Genomic DNA, 27,310 nt, shown 5'->3' with positions numbered 1-27,310 from the left:
TGGAACCAACAAGACGCGATCATGCCTTAAATTGCACATGTAATGATTTCGAATGGAACCGACCAGACACGACTATGCTCTGAATCATATTTATAGGGATAAGGCATGAGTCCAGCTAAATGTGGTTATGTTTTGAGTCATACTTACAGACGAGGGACATGAAATCGACTAAATGCAATAATGCTTTTTAACCAACATTTTGCATCATAGAGGATCATTCCCCGACCAAGGATAGAGGATTCATGTTCATCTCCTCGAAAAATTTAGCTCGAATCAAGGTGGACGTCTCCAGCTCCACCACTCATATCACTTGGATTGGCTAGACTCAAAAGGGGGGGGGGGGTACGCTAGCTACGCAAGATTACGTGTAGTTCTTTGATAAGGGGTATTTGAATGTTGTGTTCGGACGTGCAAAGCATCTCTGATAGCACCCCTGATAAAATTGATAGATTTAGTCGGACGTGTAAAATGTATCCAATAGCTCCCTTGAATTATAAAGGCGCGCAAGGCGTTATGGGTAATTGATTAATGTAGTTAGACATGCAAAGCATCTCTGACAACTTCCTTAGACTTTGAAGGCGCACTCAGTGCTGAGGAGATTTGATTGCTTTGGTTCGACCTGCAAATCACCCCCGATAGCACCCTTGGAGTTTGAAGGCATGCAACGCGCTGAGGGGATTTGATTACTTCGGTCGAACATGCAAAGCGTCTCCGACATCACCTTTGGAATATGGAGGCATGCTCGGCGGTGAGGGGATTTAATTGCTTTGGTTAGACAGACAAAGCGTCTCCGACATCACCCCTAGAGTTTGAGGTTATGCAAGATGCTAAGGGGATTCGATTGCTTTGGTCGGACGTGAAAAGTGTCTCCGACACCACCCTTGAAATTCGGAGTCGGCTGTCAACAACATTGGTTGTACCCCAATTCGCCATTATGTGCATTCATGTTTTGGTGTCCAGAAGAAGAGACAAGACAAAAAGTAGAGCAACAAAAAATAGAATATACACATACACACATATATACAAATATATATATATATATATATATATATATATATATAAATGCACTAATTAAATGTTGCGGTCGGCCGTAAGTGTATACCGATCGCTCGTCTTTAGATGTGCTGTTAGGGCGACTTGATGGTCGGCTAATCTAAAGGTTTGGATCTTTGGATTGAAAGATGTATAACCTTTGTTGGATATGTCGAGTTCCGCTTCCCGAGTTCAGGGCGGTGCGACACTTTTGGACTCGGAGCTTCTTCGGGATATTCAGGATGCTTAGTTGGTTCGGGAGACTGGGGATGACGCGTGACTCATTCATTCCCTCCTCCTTCCGTAGAAATCTTCACCGACCCTTCTAACTAAAGTTCTTGCAATGCCAACCTCGCTCTACCCAGAACCGGTCGAGGCGTTTAGCTTCGATTCATTTCATCTCTTTAGAAGTTATTTCTAAGGCCGTGTGACATGTCATTCCTTCGAAACGAGATAGTATGTGGCTTGAACGCCGGTGTTAGGAACTTGGGTTGGTCCTTTAATTTACTCGTCTTCACGCACTAGTCATCAGTCAACTCCGTAACTTCATTCTCCGTGGGGGTGATGTGTCTAACTGTGAGTATTTGTGATGATGAGATATTTGGCTGGGATGGGTTAAGACGACCCTGGGAGGCAGTTCCTCTCAGGCGTGATTTATGATATTATCACCCCGACATGAGCTGTTTTTGAATTTGAATTCCCATAATCTCATATGTGAGTTTCGGTCGAAGTTAAAGGTAAAAACTCTTGTTTGACATGAACTCGAATCAAACCTAACTTGTCGAAACCCGGTAGTCTGATGGTCTGACATCAATATCAGTATTTGATCAGAGCCTGGTCGGAATTCGATGGATTCCACCAACGCATATCTGAGGCCTCGACTCAGTGGAAACTCGATTTCTCCACCTGAGACACTTTTGAATTTTGGATCTGAGAGTTGGACCTAATTTCGTGGAAATTGCTGGAAACAGAAGTCAATTTTCATAGACGGCGCCACTATTTCGTTTCGGAACAAAAAATGGAGAGATTATGGAACTTCTGCAGAGCAAAGCTTTTGCGAGTGATTCGCTAATGTGGCATAGTGGATCGGAGGTTGCGATCACAATGCTTCTTCAACTGAATACGTTGATCTTAAATCGACGTTGTTAATCGAGGTCAATCTTGAATCGGCGTTGCTAATCTCCGATACGATGGTTCAGAGGGGGTTACCTGCATGGTTAGCAACCCAACACCCAAGTTAGTTTAGAATTCGAGATAACCATAATGAAAGTGAGAGTTATAGATTGTGTAGCTGAAAACCCTTTATATAAGTATTTATACCTTGAACTTATTAGAGCAAGTTAAATAAATGGATATCATATTATTAGATCAAAACGCGAAGCAGTAAATTCTTGAGGCTTTGGTCGACACAAAACAAACAACTAAACATATAAATCCAAAGTCATTAAGAACTAAATTGACAAATTTTGTATGTTTTAAAAATGATTATTATATTTGTATAATTTAGAGGTTAAATTGAATAAAGTAAGATAGGAAATAAAGTCTCAACAGGTGTGGGCCCTCCAAGTGAGTATAAATATTAACACATCTCAATGTATTGTGACTTGTGAGTTGTAACTTCTGTTAGTGTTTTCTCTTATTCTTAAGCAACTACATCATAGTGTCGACATGGTTTGCAAGGAAGATCTATTGATCGAACAAGTCTGCGAGCTATACCAACAAATCTCAACCCTAGACACACTCAAACCCTGCGAAAATGTTGACACACTTTTCACCAAACTTGTTCTCACATGCATGCCACCTAGTCCCATTGATGTTACCAAACTAAGCACAAAAGTTCAAGAAATCAGATCCAAACTCATAAGGCTATGTGGTGAAGCTGAAGGCCATTTAGAAAGCCACTACTCAACCATCATAGCTTCATACAATAATCCACTCAATCATCTCAACATTTTCCCTTATTATTCAAACTACCTCAAACTTAGTCTCCTTGAATTCAATATCCTATCCAAACACTCCACTAATCTCCCTAAGAAAGTTGCTTTTATTGGCTCAGGTCCACTTCCACTTACTTCACTTGTCTTAGCCTCAAACCACTTGCCAAACACAATCTTTCACAACTATGATATTGACCCTTTAGCCAATTCCAAAGCCTCTTGCTTAGTTTCATCTGATCCTGAATTATCAAAGCGTATGGTTTTTTTTACTAATGATATTTTAGATGTTTCTAATACTTTGAAAGAATATGAAGTTGTTTATTTGGCAGCACTTGTTGGGATGAATATCGAGGAAAAGAATCGAATCATTGATCATCTGGCTAAGCATATGGCGCCGGGAGCACTCCTCATGCTGAGGAGTGCTCACGGTGCTCGAGCTTTTCTGTATCCGGTTGTTGATACTAGCGATCTTCGAGGCTTTGAGGTTCTATCTGTGTTTCATCCTACTGACGAGGTTATCAATTCAGTTGTCATAGCAAGGAAGTATCCCATGGTTTTGCTACCAAACAAGTACTGTTGTTCTGATGAGGTTCAAGCTTTCAAACCAATGATCAACCATGGGATTGAGGAATTGGTTGTTGAAGATAATTAAGCTATAATTAACTAATAAACTGATCTTTCTTTTTAGATCATACTACATGCATGTTTTCTATATGGTTTTCCTTAATGCTTGACATGGCTATTGTGTCTTTAGCAATATGTATTATTTCCTTTTATGTCTTAACTTGTTTGGACTATCTAGCATTTATATGTTCTTGGTGCTGTTGTTGTTTTTCTCAATCTACTATTTAAAAAATAAAATAGAAAATCAATTGTGTCTAAAATATATAAATATATGCATGTTATAGTAGCTAAAATAGCATGTTTATGGTTTCTCTCTACTGATTATTTTTCCTCATATCTTTTGACATTATTTTGGAAGTGACATAAAAAGGATAAATGGGCACTTAGGGATGTAAATGAAGCAGGAGACAGGTGGTTTGATCTAGTACAAGAACTAACGTGTTTAAATGAGCACATTTAAATGGACATGGTAAATGAGCTGAATAAAACTAATAATTATAAACCAACTAATTGGGCTCGAGTGAAAAACGATTTCTCATAGGAACAATACTTGACTAGAGTCATGACCTCTCGGCACGAACTCTGGATTACCAAGGCCTCATTCCCCTAAGAACCATAGCGCACAATATTAACAATATTTCTCCTCAAACTCCTAAATAAATATCTATCAGTACAAATTTGTTAACATATATATATATATATATATATATATATATATATATAAATTGTTTAAAAATATTTCAACAAATACAACTATAATTTTCGTATTTTTTTATTGACAAATTTTATGATAAATATTAGCAAGACGAGCAAGCTTATCAACGTCAAATTTAGAGAAAGAGTTCTTAGGGTCAAGACATGAGAAGTAACCAAGTATCATGTTACTTCCTTCACTGAAGCGGTGATCCATCTCCACACATATTTTATCAATAGCAACATAAAAAATCTCTGCACGGTAATGATAGAGATTAGTGATAGTCCTCCCTTCTGCTCTTGAATGACCTCGAACCGATATTTCGTCATCCATATCTGGTACCAGAATACTTTTCGCAACACAAAATTCTTGGACATCGGCAAAAAATTTATTCCAACCATTCTCTTTCTCTCTCATTGTGCTCAACCGAGCTTTGACAACGTCAACTAATTCCATGGCATTCACAGTATTAAGATCTTTTCTTTGCAATACATTTGAAAGCTCGTTTCTAATACCAAACAACTTTGACATTAACCTCAAAATAAAAGCAAATTTAAAGCTCTCCATTTTTTCTATCAAACCAGCTGCTTGAGATGGTTCACGTCTATCTTCATCAACCATACTAAGCACCTTTAACACGGAGGACCACATTTGATCCAAACAAAGCAATGTAGTATGATGTGAACTCCATCTAGTATCCCCGAGTCTAGTGAGACTAGATGATTTGTGCAAGCCCCTTCCTATAGATAACTCACAACTCTCAAGTTTATTTAAAATATCTTGGTGTTGTGCCTCTGTCAAAGCATCCCTCCTCTTACAAGATGCGCTTGTTGTATTCACAATCAAGGTGATGTACTCAAAGAAATCATGAATAGATGAACAACTACTAGTAACAAACACAACAACCAATTGCAAACAGTGAGCATAACAATGGACATAGAAATCATAAGGGTTTTCATAGAATTTTTCTTTGCAAACCATTAAATTCACCTCTCATATTTGAAGCTCCATCATATCCTTGCCCTCGTATCCTTGAAATAAATAAAGTATACTTATCAAGAATACCATAAAGAGCATTCTTTAATGAATCAGATGTAATATCTTTAACATGATGTAAAGCAATAAATCGTTCCACAACACTCCCTTTGTCGTTCAAAAACCTAAAATAATTTCAACAATTTTACTTGGTGGCATGCATAGAGAATAGTAGATAATGAAAATTAGAAATTGGAAAATACAATTACTAACCTTAACATCACCACCATTTGTTCTTTGACGGATATATCATGTGACTCGTCAATAAGCACGGAAAATTGTCTATCACCAAGCTCTTCCATAATCACCTTGGTAACTTCATGTGCACAACACGTTGCAAGCTCCTTTTGAATGTCACCGCAAGTCATTGTGCAATTTTTTACACCACGATCTAAAGCATCACTCACTTGTTCATTCTAAGATTTTACCCAATCTATCATCTCTCTAAAATTACCTTTATTTAGTGAAGTAGAGGATTCATCATGGCCACTGAAAGCCATGCCTTGTGCTATGAGATATCTTGAACAATCTAAAGAAAAAGTCAAACGAATCTTATACAATTCTTCTGATTTCTTGGTTGCTTTAGCAAACTTACTTGTCACACGTTGTCTTTGATTATAATGATCGTAGTGTTTGACACATGAATTGTGCAAACTATTATGACTATCAACATGACCTTTCAAGCCTTGAGATGCATGCTTCCAATCTCTATATCCGCTTTTAGTGAAGACTTCAAAACCAAAGTGCTCGGCCCTCCCGAGTTGTTTAAATAGAAAACAATAAAAATAATAAGCTACATCTATTATCTCACTGTACTCTAACCATGTATAATTCTTATACCATGATTTGCAAAATGCTCTTTTAACACTTCAAAATTAAGTACGAGGAAAGCTTTACAAATCTGGTTGCATTGGACCCTTCAATATATATGCCCTCCTCACTTGGTCTTAAATATCTGAGCATACTCATTAATATGTTTCCTACGACCTGAATCACGTACGATCTCATTTGGATTAAACTCATTAACCACATTATTAAGCGGTGGTTCTAATTCAATTTCCGGTTGCACATCATTCACATTCTCAATATTTTCTCTATCAACCAAAAATCTCCTCATCTCTGAACAAAATATAAAATAGTTAATAAATTTATAAATAACCTAAAAAACCTATAATGAAAAAGTATCAACAAAGAAAACTAATTTATTAATAACTTAAATAACAACAAAATCTATAAACCAATTTATGATGAAAACTAATTTATTAATAACCTAAATAACAACAAAATCTATAAACCAATTTATAATGAAAAGCTATTTCAATAAATATAAGTGTGAACACTGTCATACTATTTGAGTTAAATTTATCATTTTGATATAAGTTAAATTTTAAGTAGACTCTTCTCTTTAGGATACGACAAAATTCAAATAGTTTAATAGAACTCTTCATAAAAATAATAAGTAAACAAATAAAGCACTAACACAATGGTTGATGACATGATAATGAAAGGTAATTCACTTCACATTCCCTCTAAACCTCTGTATACCAAAAATAACAACAAACTTGTGAATAACTCTAATTCAGCTTACTGTAACTCTAATTCAGCTTCCACCTTCTTGTAATTATAACTCTAAGACCAATTTGTGAATAACCTAAATAACAACAAAATCTCCTCATCAAATCAAAACAGTGCTATATACCAGAAACAGAAACAAAAAATGAAAAACAATATTATACCAGAAGCCGGAAGCGTGTGATTTGCGAGATTTGTGATTGTGACGGGGACGGAGTCGAAGAGACAGAGGGAGGGACATGTAGGCGATGTAGGGAGGAAGTCGATGGAGGGAGAGAGTCGACGAAGGGAAGGAGATGACGGAAGGAGTGAGACGGCCAGGAGGAAGGTGGGAGACGGCATATGGAGCGGTTTTTTTCTTCTCCTCTTGGGTGTTGCGTTTCAGCCCTTATCCTTTCCCTTTTTTCCTTTCTTTTTTTTTAAAATTTTTTTTACTTAATTTTTATAATATTACTAAAAAAATTGGGCTGGGTGGAGCCCGGACATAAGCCCACCCTTGACATACGGTGAATCCATCACTGCATGCATAGGGTCGGGTCTAGTAGTTATCAATCCACAATATAACTTCTATGGGATGAAAGTATGAAGTAGTTATCAATTCTAAATATGAGGCATGAATTGGATCACCATAATTAGTGTATATATAAATTTTGGTCTAGTTTGTGTCAAGTAAAACAACCTTGTCGCTAATCTTTGTTACTTAAACTTATAAACTTGGAACTATCCTCCTCAAAACTCATCTTATGATTTTGTTTATTGACATCACTTGTCGGATTGCATTTAAGTTTTCTTTTTCTTTTTGTTGCTAAATATCAAACACACACTTCTTTTAAGATATAAAAATAAAGAGAGAAGAGTTAGAGATAGTGCACCATAGATTTATACAAATTCGGCCTTACCACTTGCCTTACACTTTTTCCCAAGAGTTCCACTAAAAACGTACTCAAACTTTTACAAGATCATCCCTTGAAAATTCAACACAAACAGACATAGGATTTATACAGGCTTAACTTAAGAAAATAATCCCAAGATTTTGTGCAGGTTTAGCTTGCAACCTTTAAAACTTTTACAAATATTATTTACAAGATTATCACACTCTTGAATAAATAAAATTAAGCACAACACCCATTTCAACATAACTCTTACAAGAGCTTTTTAGTCTTTTAGCACTACGACAACTCTCGTGAAAAAGCAATTTCAAAAAAATAAAAATGGAGGAAAAATATAGAGGTTTCTATTAACAAATATGATGTAAAAGAAATAAGGAGAAACCTCCTTTATATATAAAGTATTTCGACTCGTAAAAGAAATGATCCATGGGCTAAATTAATTAATTTATTCAATTAAACCCATATAGTTATCAATTAAAACTCCTTCAAAAACGACAACCCTAATCCTGAAAAGGAAACCTAAAAAGGATATATGATTTAATGAGTTAACATCATTTATGAATGATTAAGAGGTCTTTCATCTTGCTTTAATTTATTAGACCAAGTCCTTAATTGACTTGGCACTATTACGAAAAAGGAATTTAGGAAAAGATATATTATCACGTAGGGGTGTTCAAAATCGAACCAACCCAATAGAAAACCGCAAACCAAACCAAACCAAACCGAAACCGCAAAAAACCGCATTTGGTTCGGATTAGTTTGGGTCATCTTTTAACGAAACCGCACGGTTCGGTTTGGTTTGCGGTTTGTATTTTGTAAACCGAACTAAACCGAATCAAACCGCATTATGTTACAACCTAACGTCTACTTAACTCACACCCAACCCAAACTTAAATCTATTATACATTAGCCTTATGATTACGAACAATATTCTCATCCTTACACATATGATTTTAGTCTCGATCTTCTCAAATCTCTAATAACATTATCGCGTCTTCTTTGCCACGTACATCTTCCCTCTTTTTCTATAATCTCTACTCTCTTATATTCTTTCTTTTTCACCTTCCTATTTTTATGCAAATGTTCCCTATTTCAGTTTCGTTTTTATCGCACATCTTCTTCTCTAATCTCTCAACTCTTTTGTTTTTTCTTTTTCACCTTCACTAATCTCTCATCTCTTCTATTTTTTTGTTTCATTCTAATAATTTTTATATTATTTTATACTATTATTTTATGTTTATTATTTCACTTTTGTCTAATTTAACTTTTACATATTAAATAGAAAGTTGTTGTTAAAACATGACGAGTTTTGTTGTTATTTGATAGTGTATGAATGTTTAAATACAAAGTTATGTTGTCATCTATATGTATATGTATTGTTCAATAAAATATTTATAAAAAACCGAACCAACCGAACCGAACCAAACCGCATTAGTTTGGTTTGGTTTGGTTCGGATTTTTTTTAAAAGCCAACCAAACCAAACCAAACCGCACGATTTTTTCTCTTGCGGTTCGGATGATTTTTTCCGTCAAAACCGCCCAAACCGCACCTCGAACACCCCTATTATCACGCATGTCCTAGAGTTGTTATGTAGATTACTATTGTAAATGAGTTACTTACAATCACAGTCCTGAGACCGTTGTAATATAAAGGAAAGTGCGCGTGATATCACAACGGTTAGTTAACTCAACCGTTGTGATAGACCTAAAGGTCCCTAGTTCGATTCTCGGCAGCGACATTTTGAAGTTTATACTATTTTGACGTTCAATATACAACCACGCTTAGTTTTTATAACCATCGTAAAAATATATGCTGTTTTTATTCACCCATTTGTGAATTGAATATCAAAACTTTATTACATCAATGACACAATTCCATTAGGAACCAAACAACCTACAATATATAAATCATTACATCAAATTATGCAAAAGAAGGAGTTGAAGGAATATCTAAGAAGGGAAAATAAATTTGAAAAGACAATGAGATGAAATTATTCAACAGCTCGAGGTAGCTAGTCATCCAAAAGATCTTTCCAACTTCCAAGAGAATAAAATGGGGAAATTTAAAGAAGCAATAATTTGAAGGAAACTTGACATGCGTGAAGTCTTTTGGCTTTTAGACTTTCAAAGATCATAGAAGAGGAAGAATCATAAGAACCAATTTAAAAGCTGAAAATATCTTTGAACCAAAACACAAAACGAACTTCATCCAAAGAAATCAGAGAAGAAGAAGAATCAAAATGTGAAGTTCTGCTGAAACCCCATCCAAAGAAATCAGAGAATCAGAACAACCAAAATACAAAATGAGTACTTCATCCAATGCTGAGAGAAGAGAAACTGATGTAGATGTAGAGGTCCAAATAGTTGAAAGAGACCCTGCTACTGAATCTTTGAGACCCATGAGAGCTCTCAGAAAGAGGAGATCAAGAAGAAAAAAGGTGAAAAGTCCAGTTATCATCAATTATGATGATGATGAAGCAGATTATACTTGGTCAAACTTTCTCTCAGCCAAAGGATTTAAATATGATTAATTAAAAAATTACCTTTTGTAAGTTTATTTAATCAAATTTTTATTCTATGGTTTCTTATTTGTCATCTTAAGGTTACATCTAATCTAGGGCCTTCTTATATGATTAAGGTTTCTTATATGATTAATCTATCAGGTTTCATCTTATGTTACTAAATCTGAACAAAACCAAAACACAGTTGTAACAAAATGAAAATAAAGGAAATGCTTCATACACAAAATCTAAAACATAAACAATATAGATTCATGAGAACATAAACATTTTGAATACCTTGTTCTCTTGGCATGTCTTGTCTCTTGGTGTCTGTTGCCATTTACTTCCTTTAACAACACCAACTCCTAAAACAACCCACTAATAAGTTTGTAACTACACAATACTACTTTTAAATAATCTTCATAAGAACAATCCAATATACATCACAATTTTATTATGTTATTATGTTAAAAAAGAAACCCTAGTGAAAAACTTTCGGAAAGCAGTTTCATTACCACATCGAGAGAGGACAAGAAATAAACAACAAATACATAGTGGTAACGTACATAAGTCAAAGAGGATAAACATTTTGATATCGCAGTCGTCTCGTTTTCTAGGGTACCCTTTTATGTTATGAACGAAATGAATTGTCTGTTATGTTTTATTAAGTGAAAAATAGTTTACAACGGTTGCAAGAAACAACCGTAGTGAATGCTTAAGGTAAAAAAAAGAAAAGGTGCGTCTTTACATTAAAGGAATAAAATATTTGAGGGCAATGAGGTTCGAACCCGTGAAAGTTTGATTGTATCACCACGGTGATTTCATCAAACGTTATTATATCCTAACAATTTTTAATTAAAAAATAAATAAAAAACTATTAGCGTCTTAGTTTAGAGATGTCACCATGGTGTTTAGAAGAACCGTGGTGACTTGGGCGTTGTTGTATATGTGTTTTATAGTAGTGTGGCAGTTTGTAAACTTCCCTAATTGATTATAGAATACTTTTGATCAATCCCGTAAAAGCCTTGATAGGTTTTCAAGAATTTTTATGAAATCATAGAGGGTTTGAAAAAGATGTACGCGTGTGTGATTGCCTCAGTAGTTCAAGACTAATTCTTTATCTTTTATAATTTAATTGATTACTCTAAAATGATAAGTGCATCACCAATCAAGCTTTCACATTTTCTATCTTTTAGACTTCAATATCATCTTCTTGATTCACGAATTTCATTAACACTTCAACTAGATCCTTGAATTGTATAACTAATGAGACTTGAGATATCCTCTTGATCATGTTCCATAATCGGGAATTTTAGTGGAGCTTTGACATGTTCCACAAAGACCTTTCAACGTTCAAAATATGTTTGACTTATGGAGTTATAACTTTTAAAGGGGCTTGAGTTGTAGTCATTAAAACCAATTAACGATTATACTCGAAAGCATATAGAACCATATCCCTCCCCTTTTGTTAATGACAAAACATTCCTAGGGGAGGTGGAAAACAAAAAAGCATGTAATGATTTAGAGCGATTGAAAAACCACCCTTACAGATAAAAAATAGTATACTCGACTTCCCCAGAGAGTATACCTCTCCCCCTTTTTGCATTATCAAAAGGAGGGTAAATAGCACAAACACATAGATCATATAAAACACATGGAGGAGAAGAAGAAGAAGTATGTAATACGGTGAACTGACTTTTTAATAATCGAAATGTCGCGGTAAGCAAGAGTCGCCACCGACTTTTATTTTATCCAAACAAATTCGGAAAGGCGAAAAGAAACAGAAAAAAACCTTTTTAAAGAAATCTAAGTTCGGGGGGTAATTTATGCAAAGGGAAGGTGTAAGGCACCCTTTGCATCCATGGTTTTCCATGGGCTCTTAATTACTTTGCTTGCTCGTTTGTTTAGAAAATGTAGATGAAAGAGATAGGGACTTTAGCTCGTAAATGAGCGTAGCCAGTTTTCGAAGAATTGTGAGTAAGAATATTAAAGATGAGCATTGCAAGGCAATTAGGGGCAATTACCTTAAACTCAGATGATAGGTCTCTTTTTAGCCTTTCAGAATGAAAGGGTCTATCCTTGCCATAAGAGGGCAGGAAGCCTTTCGTTTGGAGGTTGAAGGGTCATCGAAGCATCCTTTGCCATAAGACTGTCCCATGCCATAGAGGGGCAGGTAGTCTAAGGCAAGGATCAGAATAAGCCTTATTCGTAGGCAGCCAGAAGATACCTCAGCCTTTTTCCGTAGGTAACTTCCGAGGGTCGAGGTCATATTTGTGTATCGAAGGCAGCATCATTTAGGGTCGTATGACCTTTATTTATCGAGGCAGCATGGCTGAGGTATCCTCGTATTCGAGGGACGTGGCTTATTCTGCAAAAAAACACAAAGGCAACAGGCAACAGAGAACAGGCAACAGGCAACAGAGAGGGTTACCCAAAAGCGTGCGTGTGTGCACCAATCACGTGATTATATTCAATTATATTATCTTGTAAATTAATGAGGCTAATTCAATTTAATAGTTGTCACTCCCTATTTTACTAACCACGCAGATAATATAATATAAGGCAAGAAACAGTAATATGGGGGAGGGGACAATGAAACCAGCGGATCCCTTAATAGGGTTTGACATAAGTAATAATAAAAATAATAAAATAAAATAGGGTTTAGGGTTACCAATACACGTAGCTTTGGCATCTGACAAACCCTGAAAAGGAAAAAGACAAGACAGAAAACATATAGTGAGTGCATTATCAAATTCGAGGGCAAACCTCATTAACTACAAAAGAAAATAGGATAATAAATTAAAAATAGAATAGGGAGAAGGTACTTAGCTTGGCATTTTCCTGACAGGGTTGAGGGCAAGGGTTTGCCAGAAGCATCGACTCTGACCATTAGGAATGAGCAAAGAAACAAATAAGGCGTGAGTGTATTATCAGATTCGAGGGCAAAGGGATTAACCCTAAAAATAAAAAATAAATAAATATAAAAATAATAGAGCAAATGGGCACTTAGCTTCGAATTTGATCTGATATGGTTGAATTTGATCTGATATGGTTGAATTTGATCTGATATGGTTGGCAGGAAGTTTAGCTTTGAGTCTTGATCGGGCGCGTTGTCGGAAGGAACCATGTTGATAACCCTGAAAAGTTAGTTTTGGTTCATTGTGGCAGCCTTTGAGGGTGCATGGTAAACCTTCAGCTTTGTGTGCGTTAGATCTGGATGGTAGGAGATTGAGGATGAATTTGCGAATATTCGCAGGAATAGATAAACAGCTCGAATGTACCTCGCAATAAACAAGAAAATGTTAGTATGAATATATAATGTTAGTATGAATATATAATGTTAGTATGAATATATAAATAATTGCGTATGAAAAATGGTAAAATAAGATGCCAACCATTATTAATCAAGAACAAAATATTAAATTCTAAAATAAATAAATATTCTACGTTTTAAATGAAAGAAACATGTTTGAGTTTTTATATATTTTTAATTAAATCACCTAAGACGTTTTTTTTCTTTTTAAGAATCAGGTAGTAGTTTCATAAAAAAGGAAGGATACAGTATCCTTATATTATCTTGATAGTCCAACCACATCCAAGTAGTATAGTATACACCTATTTGTTTTATGCTTACACAATAGACAACAACCATATAAAATAATGAAGAGGAAAAAACATGATACAAATTGGAAAGAAACCGAGAACAAAACAAACATTATCTTCCGTAAAAGACACGCACCAGCCTTTCCCTCTATCATTTCTCAGGATCGACACCGTAAATAATAAGAACATGAAAACATATATCAGAATTTCAAACAGCTAGCAGCAAGCAAAATCGAAGGTGAAAAAGGATTACCGATTAGACTTGGTAAAGGTGGCGGATCTGAAACTGACGCGGCGGAGGGCGTCGATGGCTTGCGGTGGAGGTTGATGCGTTTGAATGTTTTACCGTCAGCCAAGCAAATTACGGTGTGATTAGATGTTATTGTTGCATGAAGACTTGAGAAATTGCGTCTGAAGCTTTTCTGTTGCGAGTTCGAACCGCGCTTCGGAAATCTCTCAAATCGCCGATGCGGTTCAACCGGAGGTTGAGTGTTGATACGAATGGAACTGAGCGGTGAGTTAGATGTCCGTCGGAGTGATTCGCCGTTGGCGGTGGTGCTGGGTGCTGCGCGAATCGGAGAGTTGGATCACGCGTGGCTGAACCGGTAATGTGCTTGCGGGTTTGTCGGCGGAGCTCCGATCAGATTTGCGGTGTTGTTGTTGACGATTTGTCTTGTTGGACGTTTGTAGAGGTCGTTACCGTTCCTTACGGCTCCAACAAGTTCAGCTTCCTCGACTTGACAACAGGTTCATAAATAATTTTCACATTCGAATCCTTCATCTTCAACGCTTCACACCACCCACCATAATCACCTGCACAAAAAAACAAAAAAACAACAGCAAGTGCAAGAGTTTATATTGATTCCGACGTGGCGGTTTCGACGATAATGATATAGTTTCACTTTCCGATCCAAGCTCCTTTTCCTTTGTACTTTTGTTTGGATTTGTTTGTGTACAGGCTTGTATCTAAATTATATGTCAAAATTCATGTTAGAAAGATACAAAAAAAAACAAAACCCACTCCAACAGTTATGCAGCAGAAGCATGTAATTGTGTCCTCTTCTATGTTGTGTTCAATTCCTGTAAAAAAACAACATTAAGATAATATACAATAATAAAACGTTAATGGCTGGATGCAAGGTTTTGATCAATGGTTGATGATGAGGTTTGTTAATGGTAGTTGTAGGTGAATGGAACTTGTACGTGGGTAAAAATATATTTGTGAATGGAATCGATCAGGGTTTTTGTTCTGTCCCTCCCCGAAAAAAGTCCTCCATAAGGGTTTCTTATTATCCTATTTATAACAAAAGAAATTTAGGTCTTTCTAATGTGCCATTTGGGCTTTTACATTTGGGCTTGAAAATCCCTTTGGCATTTACACCTCCCCTAGAAGTATATATAAAAATAAATAAATAAAAAACAGATAATATGATTTAGTAACACTATTTTTAAATTCAAATTGAACAAAAGTAAAATAAACAGAAATCATTATTAACTGAATAAAAATGCGCATAATGAATGCAAGGATACGTTAATGTTTTAATGGAAAAATGCACATAAATGCAAAGTTTCAATCAGTAGAAGTAAAATCGGGAGGGCAAATTTTGGGGTATGACAGCTGCCCCTGTTCAATTATCTTAAACCTGAAGATGTAGAGTGGTTTGTGTGCCAGTCGGTATCTGAAGGTGGAAGATGATTGAACACTAGAATACCAAGAAATTTGCCCTATTTGCAGTAGGGACTTTTTGTCGGAGATGGGCTTGTAGATGCCATCTGGTAGTTGTTGGAGTATGGATTGTTGCGAAATTTCTGCTTTTGCCGTCTTCTCTCTTTTGAATGTTGAGGGACCGTCAAAGGTATCGACTCAAATCTGTGTTGGGTTATTTAAGGAACCGTCAAAGGTATCGACTTAAATTTGAAGCATATTGTTGAGGCACCGTCAAAGGTATCGACTCAGATATGCGGATAGATTGTATAAGGAACCGTCAAAGGTGTCGACTTATATCTGTGGTGTGTTGTTAAGGAACCGTCAAAGGTGTCGACTTAACTTTGAAGCATATCATTGAGGCACCGTCAAAGGTATCGACTCAGATATGTAGATAGATTGTATAAGGAACCGTCAAAGGTGTCGACTTATATCTGAAGCATATCATTGAGGCACCGTCAAAGGTATCGACTCAGATATGTAGATAGGTTGTATAAGGAACCGTCAAAGGTGTCGACTTATATCTGAAGCATATCATTGAGGCACCGTCAAAGGTATCGACTCAGATATGTAGATAGGTTGTACAAGGAACCGTCAAAGGTATCGACTTATATCTGAAGTGTGTTGTTAAGGAACCGTCAAAGGTGTCGACTTAACTCTTGATATATTAAGGAACCGTCAAAGGTGTCGACTTAATATTTGAGAATAGATTGTTAAGGAACCGTCAAAGGTGTCGACTTAACTCTTGCAGATAGAGATAGTAATATCCTGAAAAGTAAAGGTTAGTTTTCTTATGTCATGATGCATGTGTGATGTAATGAGTACCTCAAAATAAATGAGAGACTTTGTATGTTTATGAGGTGATGTATGCGATGTATGAATATGTTTGTGCCGTATGGTATGCGAAATATGATTTATGTTGTCTTTTTCGAGAAAATAAATCTCTATGTCTTTGTGATTTTGACGTCTGGTCTTGTCTTGAAGATGTTTAGCTGGGGATTTATGACTTCTGCTTGGGAATGAATAGTAATTTGATGGATCCTGACTGGGGATGAAAGATATTAGTAAACCATGTTGGAGAAGAACAAAGTATCGGTGGTGTTGAAGATGTCAACTCTATTGGGGATGTGATTTTATGAACCTGGCTCTGTGGGGGGACATGGGTGTCTTGAGAGTTGCCCCCAGTATTATAGCACTTGTCATTCCTGGATCTGTGTTGATTAGAACGTGCCAATGAGTGTTGATCGAAAATGTCAAACTGGACTTGCATAGATTTGCCCCAGTTAGCAGGAACTTTGGTAAGATTCGCCTCGCGAGGACTTTATGAAAGGTACCCTATGGGTAATATGCTCCCAGCGCTCATAGGCTCAAGACAATGTCCCATGTTGATTGGGGAGTAGCTTTAGATATACTTGGATGTATGCCCCTGATTGTTCGAGCATCCATGAGAGATTCTCGGAATCTTGACTTGATTGCCCCAGATTGATCGGGAAATAGTTTGAAGTCCACTTGGGATGAATGCCTTTGACTTTTGGCATTTTGAGAGATTCTTCGAATCTTGACTTGATTGCCCCAGATTGATTGGGCAAAACATGTCATGCCCCTTGTATACATAAGAGACATGGCTTCTTGGAGTGATTTTGTTTGTCGGGATAACTTTCAGTCATTAGCCATACCCTGTGCAAATTTATTCTGATGCTAACATTTGAAATTACGTAGCAGAATATGTTTAATAATGAATTCATGAGATGCAATGCATACGTTTGTCTTGAGTTTTTTTTTTTTTTTTTTTTTTAAAAAAACATTAAAACAAGAGATGTGAAAGCGTGATATTTGTAAAACATGCTATTTTTTGTAGAAGCGAAATATCCACTCAGCATTTTAGTAAACCTTAAGGAGTCGGGATACCTTTTTGGTGACAGTATGCTTTTGAACTAACCATGCTTCAGTTAGGACTTTCAAGGGTTGTAACGTGGCTTGGTTCACGGTTTTAAGAAACAAAAGATAAAGGCTCAAAGTTTATTTATACCCATCCCCTTCTTCGTGATGTTCTTCATTCCTAAGCTCAGTTGGTTCGACTTATGCATTCAGGTTCCAAGAGACTTTTGGATTTGCGCCTTTGATAATGTTGATGGTTCGCAAACAAGGAGAACTTTTGAGATGGCAGTCACTTCTTCCTTTTGGTAGTCACAACTTTGAGTTGTTCAAGAATTTATTGACTTCTCTCTTCATCTTTTTGATATCCCTAACTTTTGCCTGAACTGTCTATTTTGAGCTTACAGTCAGCGGGATGCCTTGATTTTTTTGCCTAAGTCACCTTTTTGTTTTTTGACTTAGCAGGCTTTTCTTTGTATATATGTTTTTTCATTTTTTTTCCTTTTGAAAGATATTGACTGCGTTGCTTAATGATTGATGAACCATCATTGTCTTTTGATTGACATCTCCAACACTTCTTTGATGTGTATGGTTGAACGTTTATGATTGAAACCTTTGTTGAAAGGTGTACTGAATGATTCTCTTAAAATAGAATGCACAGCCAAATTAACTGAGAACTACCCTGCCCCAGGTTATGATCAAGGGTTTTAATTAGCACAAGAAAGGAACTTCTACTTCTTAGGCTCAAAGGGGTTGACGAGGGATTAACATCCTTATATCTCCACTGTTTAAGAATTGAAACAATGCCTGTACATCGTCAACACAGTCCGTTCAAAAGCATACTGTATGAGGTTACGGTATCGTTTTCGTCATTCTCCCTCAAAAGGCTTACAGCTTAGCAGGAGTTGAATATCACAAAAAACATATGCAGAATAAAGACATAATTAAAAATGAGTGATAACGAAATGATTAATTCAAGACAAACATATGCAATGCACTGATGATGATTATTAAAATATATAATGTCTATCATAATTCGAATGTTTAAACAAACAGAATAGAAATTGCAAATGAAAGAAAAGCTAATGATCTTAAAAAGTTCATCCTTCTAAACTTTAATCAATCTTGTCGTGATTATGCATAGGAGTAGTGATCACCACAGGAGTTTTGGGACGATAGAATTCAATTTCACCAGCATCGATCATGTCTTGAATCTTGTTCTTCAATGGCTAACAATTCTCTGTGTCATGTCCAGGACTATTGGAATGATAGGCACACCTCGCATTGGGTTTATAGCTAGGAGCGGAGGTGTTGGGCTTCACGGGAGGATCCCTCACTGTAATCAGGTTTGCTTTCAACAAATGTTGTAACACCTGAGCTAGCGACATGTTGATCCTTGTGAACTGACGCTTAGGTGCACCTGACTTACGTCTTTGTTGTGGAACTGGTGTAGTGATCAGAATTGTCCCCACAGATTGGTCGGGCTCATTGCGACCTTTCCGATTGTACCCAGCATTAGCCATATGAGGTTCCTCAGGTGAGTTGAAGTCAATGATCTTGTCATCAATGAGGTCTTGGATCTTGTGTCTCAACGGTCCACAATCCTCTGTATCATGACCAGGACTATTTGAATGATAAGCACATCTCGCATGATACTTATACCCAGGAGCGGGGTTAGTAGGAAGTGAATATGGAGGCAATAGATTTATCAAGTTCTGATTGAGCAGTTGTTGCAGAGCTTGAGATAGCGGCATGGGTAACGGAGTGAATGACCGCTTAGGTTTGGACTTCCATTTATCTTGCACACCTTGCTCCCTTTGTTGGTCTTTCTCCTTCTCGGACAGAAGTGCCTTTAATTCTTCTTGCCCCTTGGCCAAGTGAAAGATTATTTTCTGGAACTGGTTGTTCTGAGCCTGAAGATTTTTGACTGATTGCTCGAGATTCATGATGCTGAAATAAACAGCGAGGAGGTGAGGAACCTGTGGTAGAAACCTGTGATGTGATGTTATGAATGCAGGTGCAATGTTTTTCAAGGATCTTTAGGAATTTAGATAGCAACATTAGAAAGTGATTTGGTCGCGTTTTTGTCTGAAGAAATCTGATTTTTGTCTTCGAACGTCTTTCTTTGAGAATCAAGCTCACCATATCGAGTGGGTCATCGCCTCTGATTTGGGATACTTCTGAATTTGAAAGCTCATGGCTAGAGGAAAATAAATCCTCTTGCCCCTTGATTAGGTACTGTGTCTTTGAATTGGAAGGTATGCGGCTAGAGAAAAATAAATCCTCTTGCCCCTTGATTAAGAAATCAACCTTTGATAAGGGCACTTGAAATTGTGCGCCCTAAATTCCTAAGATCCTTGAAAGGGTTAGTTAAATCATGTTATGCTTATGATGTCATGATGTCATAATTTTATGCGAATGCAGTTCATTAGGCATAGTGTGGGGTAGTAAGGACAAACAAGTCCTTTTAACAAAACCTGCAAGGAAACGAAGGTTAGTAGCAAACACCAACAAGTCACGCAAGTCACACAAGTCACACAATTTTGCCTTATGGTTAGGCTTGCATGAAGTTCATAGGTATATACCCTTCTTCCTTTCGTTTAGTTGGTTCAACCTGTCCTAAAAAAGTAACCAGGTTCTATGGTGCTCATATCCCTGATCTTTCTCGTGGGCATTGTCTCAACATAGCACTCAATCGTCCAGCCAAAAGCATCCCTTGAGTCCAATCTCAATGAGTGTAGCATCGAGTATCAACCGGCTTCAGTCGGGAATCCAAAGCCAGCTATCTCGCTACTTCCTATAGGCCAAAGTCAAGTTCAACTAAGGTTCTAAGGGCGAATTAGTGCTTGTGACACCACGCGGTAGCCAAATGTCTCCTCGATCATATTCAATGGCCATCAGGACAAACCAAAGCGTCGCACTAACGGTGGGCACCAGTTCAACCATAACGATACATGTCGTACAGCCTCCCTGGTCTCATGCCACATACCTAAGGTACACTAGATCCGGGTGTAGGACCTTTCACACAGCAGAATTCCCAAAACAGCCTTGGAAGTTAAAACAAGTAAAACAAACAATAGAAAACAATTAAAGTGAATCCTAAACTTTTAAGGTAACCCCTCTTTTATCGAATTTTATCCCCAGCAGAGTCGCCAGTTCTGTAATACGGTGAACTGACTTTTTAATAATCGAAATGTCGCGGTAAGCAAGAGTCGCCACCGACTTTTATTTTATCCAAACAAATTCGGAAAGGCGAAAAGAAACAGAAAAAAACCTTTTTAAAGAAATCTAAGTTCGGGGGGTAATTTATGCAAAGGGAAGGTGTAAGGCACCCTTTGCATCCATGGTTTTCCATGGGCTCTTAATTACTTTGCTTGCTCGTTTGTTTAGAAAATGTAGATGAAAGAGATAGGGACTTTAGCTCGTAAATGAGCGTAGCCAGTTTTCGAAGAATTGTGAGTAAGAATATTAAAGATGAGCATTGCAAGGCAATTAGGGGCAATTACCTTAAACTCAGATGATAGGTCTCTTTTTAGCCTTTCAGAATGAAAGGGTCTATCCTTGCCATAAGAGGGCAGGAAGCCTTTCGTTTGGAGGTTGAAGGGTCATCGAAGCATCCTTTGCCATAAGACTGTCCCATGCCATAGAGGGGCAGGTAGTCTAAGGCAAGGATCAGAATAAGCCTTATTCGTAGGCAGCCAGAAGATACCTCAGCCTTTTTCCGTAGGTAACTTCCGAGGGTCGAGGTCATATTTGTGTATCGAAGGCAGCATCATTTAGGGTCGTATGACCTTTATTTATCGAGGCAGCATGGCTGAGGTATCCTCGTATTCGAGGGACGTGGCTTATTCTGCAAAAAAACACAAAGGCAACAGGCAACAGAGAACAGGCAACAGGCAACAGAGAGGGTTACCCAAAAGCGTGCGTGTGTGCACCAATCACGTGATTATATTCAATTATATTATCTTGTAAATTAATGAGGCTAATTCAATTTAATAGTTGTCACTCCCTATTTTACTAACCACGCAGATAATATAATATAAGGCAAGAAACAGTAATATGGGGGAGGGGACAATGAAACCAGCGGATCCCTTAATAGGGTTTGACATAAGTAATAATAAAAATAATAAAATAAAATAGGGTTTAGGGTTACCAATACACGTAGCTTTGGCATCTGACAAACCCTGAAAAGGAAAAAGACAAGACAGAAAACATATAGTGAGTGCATTATCAAATTCGAGGGCAAACCTCATTAACTACAAAAGAAAATAGGATAATAAATTAAAAATAGAATAGGGAGAAGGTACTTAGCTTGGCATTTTCCTGACAGGGTTGAGGGCAAGGGTTTGCCAGAAGCATCGACTCTGACCATTAGGAATGAGCAAAGAAACAAATAAGGCGTGAGTGTATTATCAGATTCGAGGGCAAAGGGATTAACCCTAAAAATAAAAAATAAATAAATATAAAAATAATAGAGCAAATGGGCACTTAGCTTCGAATTTGATCTGATATGGTTGAATTTGATCTGATATGGTTGAATTTGATCTGATATGGTTGGCAGGAAGTTTAGCTTTGAGTCTTGATCGGGCGCGTTGTCGGAAGGAACCATGTTGATAACCCTGAAAAGTTAGTTTTGGTTCATTGTGGCAGCCTTTGAGGGTGCATGGTAAACCTTCAGCTTTGTGTGCGTTAGATCTGGATGGTAGGAGATTGAGGATGAATTTGCGAATATTCGCAGGAATAGATAAACAGCTCGAATGTACCTCGCAATAAACAAGAAAATGTTAGTATGAATATATAATGTTAGTATGAATATATAATGTTAGTATGAATATATAAATAATTGCGTATGAAAAATGGTAAAATAAGATGCCAACCATTATTAATCAAGAACAAAATATTAAATTCTAAAATAAATAAATATTCTACGTTTTAAATGAAAGAAACATGTTTGAGTTTTTATATATTTTTAATTAAATCACCTAAGACGTTTTTTTTCTTTTTAAGAATCAGGTAGTAGTTTCATAAAAAAGGAAGGATACAGTATCCTTATATTATCTTGATAGTCCAACCACATCCAAGTAGTATAGTATACACCTATTTGTTTTATGCTTACACAATAGACAACAACCATATAAAATAATGAAGAGGAAAAAACATGATACAAATTGGAAAGAAACCGAGAACAAAACAAACATTATCTTCCGTAAAAGACACGCACCAGCCTTTCCCTCTATCATTTCTCAGGATCGACACCGTAAATAATAAGAACATGAAAACATATATCAGAATTTCAAACAGCTAGCAGCAAGCAAAATCGAAGGTGAAAAAGGATTACCGATTAGACTTGGTAAAGGTGGCGGATCTGAAACTGACGCGGCGGAGGGCGTCGATGGCTTGCGGTGGAGGTTGATGCGTTTGAATGTTTTACCGTCAGCCAAGCAAATTACGGTGTGATTAGATGTTATTGTTGCATGAAGACTTGAGAAATTGCGTCTGAAGCTTTTCTGTTGCGAGTTCGAACCGCGCTTCGGAAATCTCTCAAATCGCCGATGCGGTTCAACCGGAGGTTGAGTGTTGATACGAATGGAACTGAGCGGTGAGTTAGATGTCCGTCGGAGTGATTCGCCGTTGGCGGTGGTGCTGGGTGCTGCGCGAATCGGAGAGTTGGATCACGCGTGGCTGAACCGGTAATGTGCTTGCGGGTTTGTCGGCGGAGCTCCGATCAGATTTGCGGTGTTGTTGTTGACGATTTGTCTTGTTGGACGTTTGTAGAGGTCGTTACCGTTCCTTACGGCTCCAACAAGTTCAGCTTCCTCGACTTGACAACAGGTTCATAAATAATTTTCACATTCGAATCCTTCATCTTCAACGCTTCACACCACCCACCATAATCACCTGCACAAAAAAACAAAAAAACAACAGCAAGTGCAAGAGTTTATATTGATTCCGACGTGGCGGTTTCGACGATAATGATATAGTTTCACTTTCCGATCCAAGCTCCTTTTCCTTTGTACTTTTGTTTGGATTTGTTTGTGTACAGGCTTGTATCTAAATTATATGTCAAAATTCATGTTAGAAAGATACAAAAAAAAAACAAAACCCACTCCAACAGTTATGCAGCAGAAGCATGTAATTGTGTCCTCTTCTATGTTGTGTTCAATTCCTGTAAAAAAACAACATTAAGATAATATACAATAATAAAACGTTAATGGCTGGATGCAAGGTTTTGATCAATGGTTGATGATGAGGTTTGTTAATGGTAGTTGTAGGTGAATGGAACTTGTACGTGGGTAAAAATATATTTGTGAATGGAATCGATCAGGGTTTTTGTTCTGTCCCTCCCCGAAAAAAGTCCTCCATAAGGGTTTCTTATTATCCTATTTATAACAAAAGAAATTTAGGTCTTTCTAATGTGCCATTTGGGCTTTTACATTTGGGCTTGAAAATCCCTTTGGCATTTACACCTCCCCTAGAAGTATATATAAAAATAAATAAATAAAAAACAGATAATATGATTTAGTAACACTATTTTTAAATTCAAATTGAACAAAAGTAAAATAAACAGAAATCATTATTAACTGAATAAAAATGCGCATAATGAATGCAAGGATACGTTAATGTTTTAATGGAAAAATGCACATAAATGCAAAGTTTCAATCAGTAGAAGTAAAATCGGGAGGGCAAATTTTGGGGTATGACAGCTGCCCCTGTTCAATTATCTTAAACCTGAAGATGTAGAGTGGTTTGTGTGCCAGTCGGTATCTGAAGGTGGAAGATGATTGAACACTAGAATACCAAGAAATTTGCCCTATTTGCAGTAGGGACTTTTTGTCGGAGATGGGCTTGTAGATGCCATCTGGTAGTTGTTGGAGTATGGATTGTTGCGAAATTTCTGCTTTTGCCGTCTTCTCTCTTTTGAATGTTGAGGGACCGTCAAAGGTATCGACTCAAATCTGTGTTGGGTTATTTAAGGAACCGTCAAAGGTATCGACTTAAATTTGAAGCATATTGTTGAGGCACCGTCAAAGGTATCGACTCAGATATGCGGATAGATTGTATAAGGAACCGTCAAAGGTGTCGACTTATATCTGTGGTGTGTTGTTAAGGAACCGTCAAAGGTGTCGACTTAACTTTGAAGCATATCATTGAGGCACCGTCAAAGGTATCGACTCAGATATGTAGATAGATTGTATAAGGAACCGTCAAAGGTGTCGACTTATATCTGAAGCATATCATTGAGGCACCGTCAAAGGTATCGACTCAGATATGTAGATAGGTTGTATAAGGAACCGTCAAAGGTGTCGACTTATATCTGAAGCATATCATTGAGGCACCGTCAAAGGTATCGACTCAGATATGTAGATAGGTTGTACAAGGAACCGTCAAAGGTATCGACTTATATCTGAAGTGTGTTGTTAAGGAACCGTCAAAGGTGTCGACTTAACTCTTGATATATTAAGGAACCGTCAAAGGTGTCGACTTAATATTTGAGAATAGATTGTTAAGGAACCGTCAAAGGTGTCGACTTAACTCTTGCAGATAGAGATAGTAATATCCTGAAAAGTAAAGGTTAGTTTTCTTATGTCATGATGCATGTGTGATGTAATGAGTACCTCAAAATAAATGAGAGACTTTGTATGTTTATGAGGTGATGTATGCGATGTATGAATATGTTTGTGCCGTATGGTATGCGAAATATGATTTATGTTGTCTTTTTCGAGAAAATAAATCTCTATGTCTTTGTGATTTTGACGTCTGGTCTTGTCTTGAAGATGTTTAGCTGGGGATTTATGACTTCTGCTTGGGAATGAATAGTAATTTGATGGATCCTGACTGGGGATGAAAGATATTAGTAAACCATGTTGGAGAAGAACAAAGTATCGGTGGTGTTGAAGATGTCAACTCTATTGGGGATGTGATTTTATGAACCTGGCTCTGTGGGGGGACATGGGTGTCTTGAGAGTTGCCCCCAGTATTATAGCACTTGTCATTCCTGGATCTGTGTTGATTAGAACGTGCCAATGAGTGTTGATCGAAAATGTCAAACTGGACTTGCATAGATTTGCCCCAGTTAGCAGGAACTTTGGTAAGATTCGCCTCGCGAGGACTTTATGAAAGGTACCCTATGGGTAATATGCTCCCAGCGCTCATAGGCTCAAGACAATGTCCCATGTTGATTGGGGAGTAGCTTTAGATATACTTGGATGTATGCCCCTGATTGTTCGAGCATCCATGAGAGATTCTCGGAATCTTGACTTGATTGCCCCAGATTGATCGGGAAATAGTTTGAAGTCCACTTGGGATGAATGCCTTTGACTTTTGGCATTTTGAGAGATTCTTCGAATCTTGACTTGATTGCCCCAGATTGATTGGGCAAAACATGTCATGCCCCTTGTATACATAAGAGACATGGCTTCTTGGAGTGATTTTGTTTGTCGGGATAACTTTCAGTCATTAGCCATACCCTGTGCAAATTTATTCTGATGCTAACATTTGAAATTACGTAGCAGAATATGTTTAATAATGAATTCATGAGATGCAATGCATACGTTTGTCTTGAGTTTTTTTTTTTTTTTTTTTTTTAAAAAAACATTAAAACAAGAGATGTGAAAGCGTGATATTTGTAAAACATGCTATTTTTTGTAGAAGCGAAATATCCACTCAGCATTTTAGTAAACCTTAAGGAGTCGGGATACCTTTTTGGTGACAGTATGCTTTTGAACTAACCATGCTTCAGTTAGGACTTTCAAGGGTTGTAACGTGGCTTGGTTCACGGTTTTAAGAAACAAAAGATAAAGGCTCAAAGTTTATTTATACCCATCCCCTTCTTCGTGATGTTCTTCATTCCTAAGCTCAGTTGGTTCGACTTATGCATTCAGGTTCCAAGAGACTTTTGGATTTGCGCCTTTGATAATGTTGATGGTTCGCAAACAAGGAGAACTTTTGAGATGGCAGTCACTTCTTCCTTTTGGTAGTCACAACTTTGAGTTGTTCAAGAATTTATTGACTTCTCTCTTCATCTTTTTGATATCCCTAACTTTTGCCTGAACTGTCTATTTTGAGCTTACAGTCAGCGGGATGCCTTGATTTTTTTGCCTAAGTCACCTTTTTGTTTTTTGACTTAGCAGGCTTTTCTTTGTATATATGTTTTTTCATTTTTTTTCCTTTTGAAAGATATTGACTGCGTTGCTTAATGATTGATGAACCATCATTGTCTTTTGATTGACATCTCCAACACTTCTTTGATGTGTATGGTTGAACGTTTATGATTGAAACCTTTGTTGAAAGGTGTACTGAATGATTCTCTTAAAATAGAATGCACAGCCAAATTAACTGAGAACTACCCTGCCCCAGGTTATGATCAAGGGTTTTAATTAGCACAAGAAAGGAACTTCTACTTCTTAGGCTCAAAGGGGTTGACGAGGGATTAACATCCTTATATCTCCACTGTTTAAGAATTGAAACAATGCCTGTACATCGTCAACACAGTCCGTTCAAAAGCATACTGTATGAGGTTACGGTATCGTTTTCGTCATTCTCCCTCAAAAGGCTTACAGCTTAGCAGGAGTTGAATATCACAAAAAACATATGCAGAATAAAGACATAATTAAAAATGAGTGATAACGAAATGATTAATTCAAGACAAACATATGCAATGCACTGATGATGATTATTAAAATATATAATGTCTATCATAATTCGAATGTTTAAACAAACAGAATAGAAATTGCAAATGAAAGAAAAGCTAATGATCTTAAAAAGTTCATCCTTCTAAACTTTAATCAATCTTGTCGTGATTATGCATAGGAGTAGTGATCACCACAGGAGTTTTGGGACGA

General features: G+C 37.0%; 2 protein-coding genes across 2 annotated transcripts; one reads left to right on the top strand and one right to left on the bottom strand.

The window, feature by feature from the left end:
* Window positions 1-2,653: 2,653 nt before the first annotated feature.
* Window positions 2,654-3,838, top strand: LOC131615868 (nicotianamine synthase-like). Its single transcript, XM_058887045.1, has one exon. It carries the CDS (start codon window positions 2,701-2,703, stop codon window positions 3,619-3,621), a length of 921 nt encoding a protein of 306 aa, XP_058743028.1. The 5' UTR covers window positions 2,654-2,700; the 3' UTR covers window positions 3,622-3,838.
* A 527-nt stretch (window positions 3,839-4,365) lies between these two features.
* Window positions 4,366-5,690, bottom strand: LOC131653086 (uncharacterized). Its single transcript, XM_058923135.1, has 3 exons — window positions 5,536-5,690; window positions 5,340-5,447; window positions 4,366-5,170 (listed from the first exon to the last, which is right to left on the bottom strand). The coding sequence occupies exons 1-3, from the start codon at window positions 5,688-5,690 to the stop codon at window positions 4,366-4,368; spliced, it is 1,068 nt and encodes a 355-aa protein (XP_058779118.1).
* Window positions 5,691-27,310: the final 21,620 nt, after the last annotated feature.

The sequence above is a fragment of the Vicia villosa genome, linkage group LG1 (assembly GCF_029867415.1).
Source record: "Vicia villosa cultivar HV-30 ecotype Madison, WI linkage group LG1, Vvil1.0, whole genome shotgun sequence".
NCBI lineage: Eukaryota > Viridiplantae > Streptophyta > Magnoliopsida > Fabales > Fabaceae > Vicia > Vicia villosa.
This window is presented reverse-complemented; position numbering and strand designations above follow the sequence as displayed.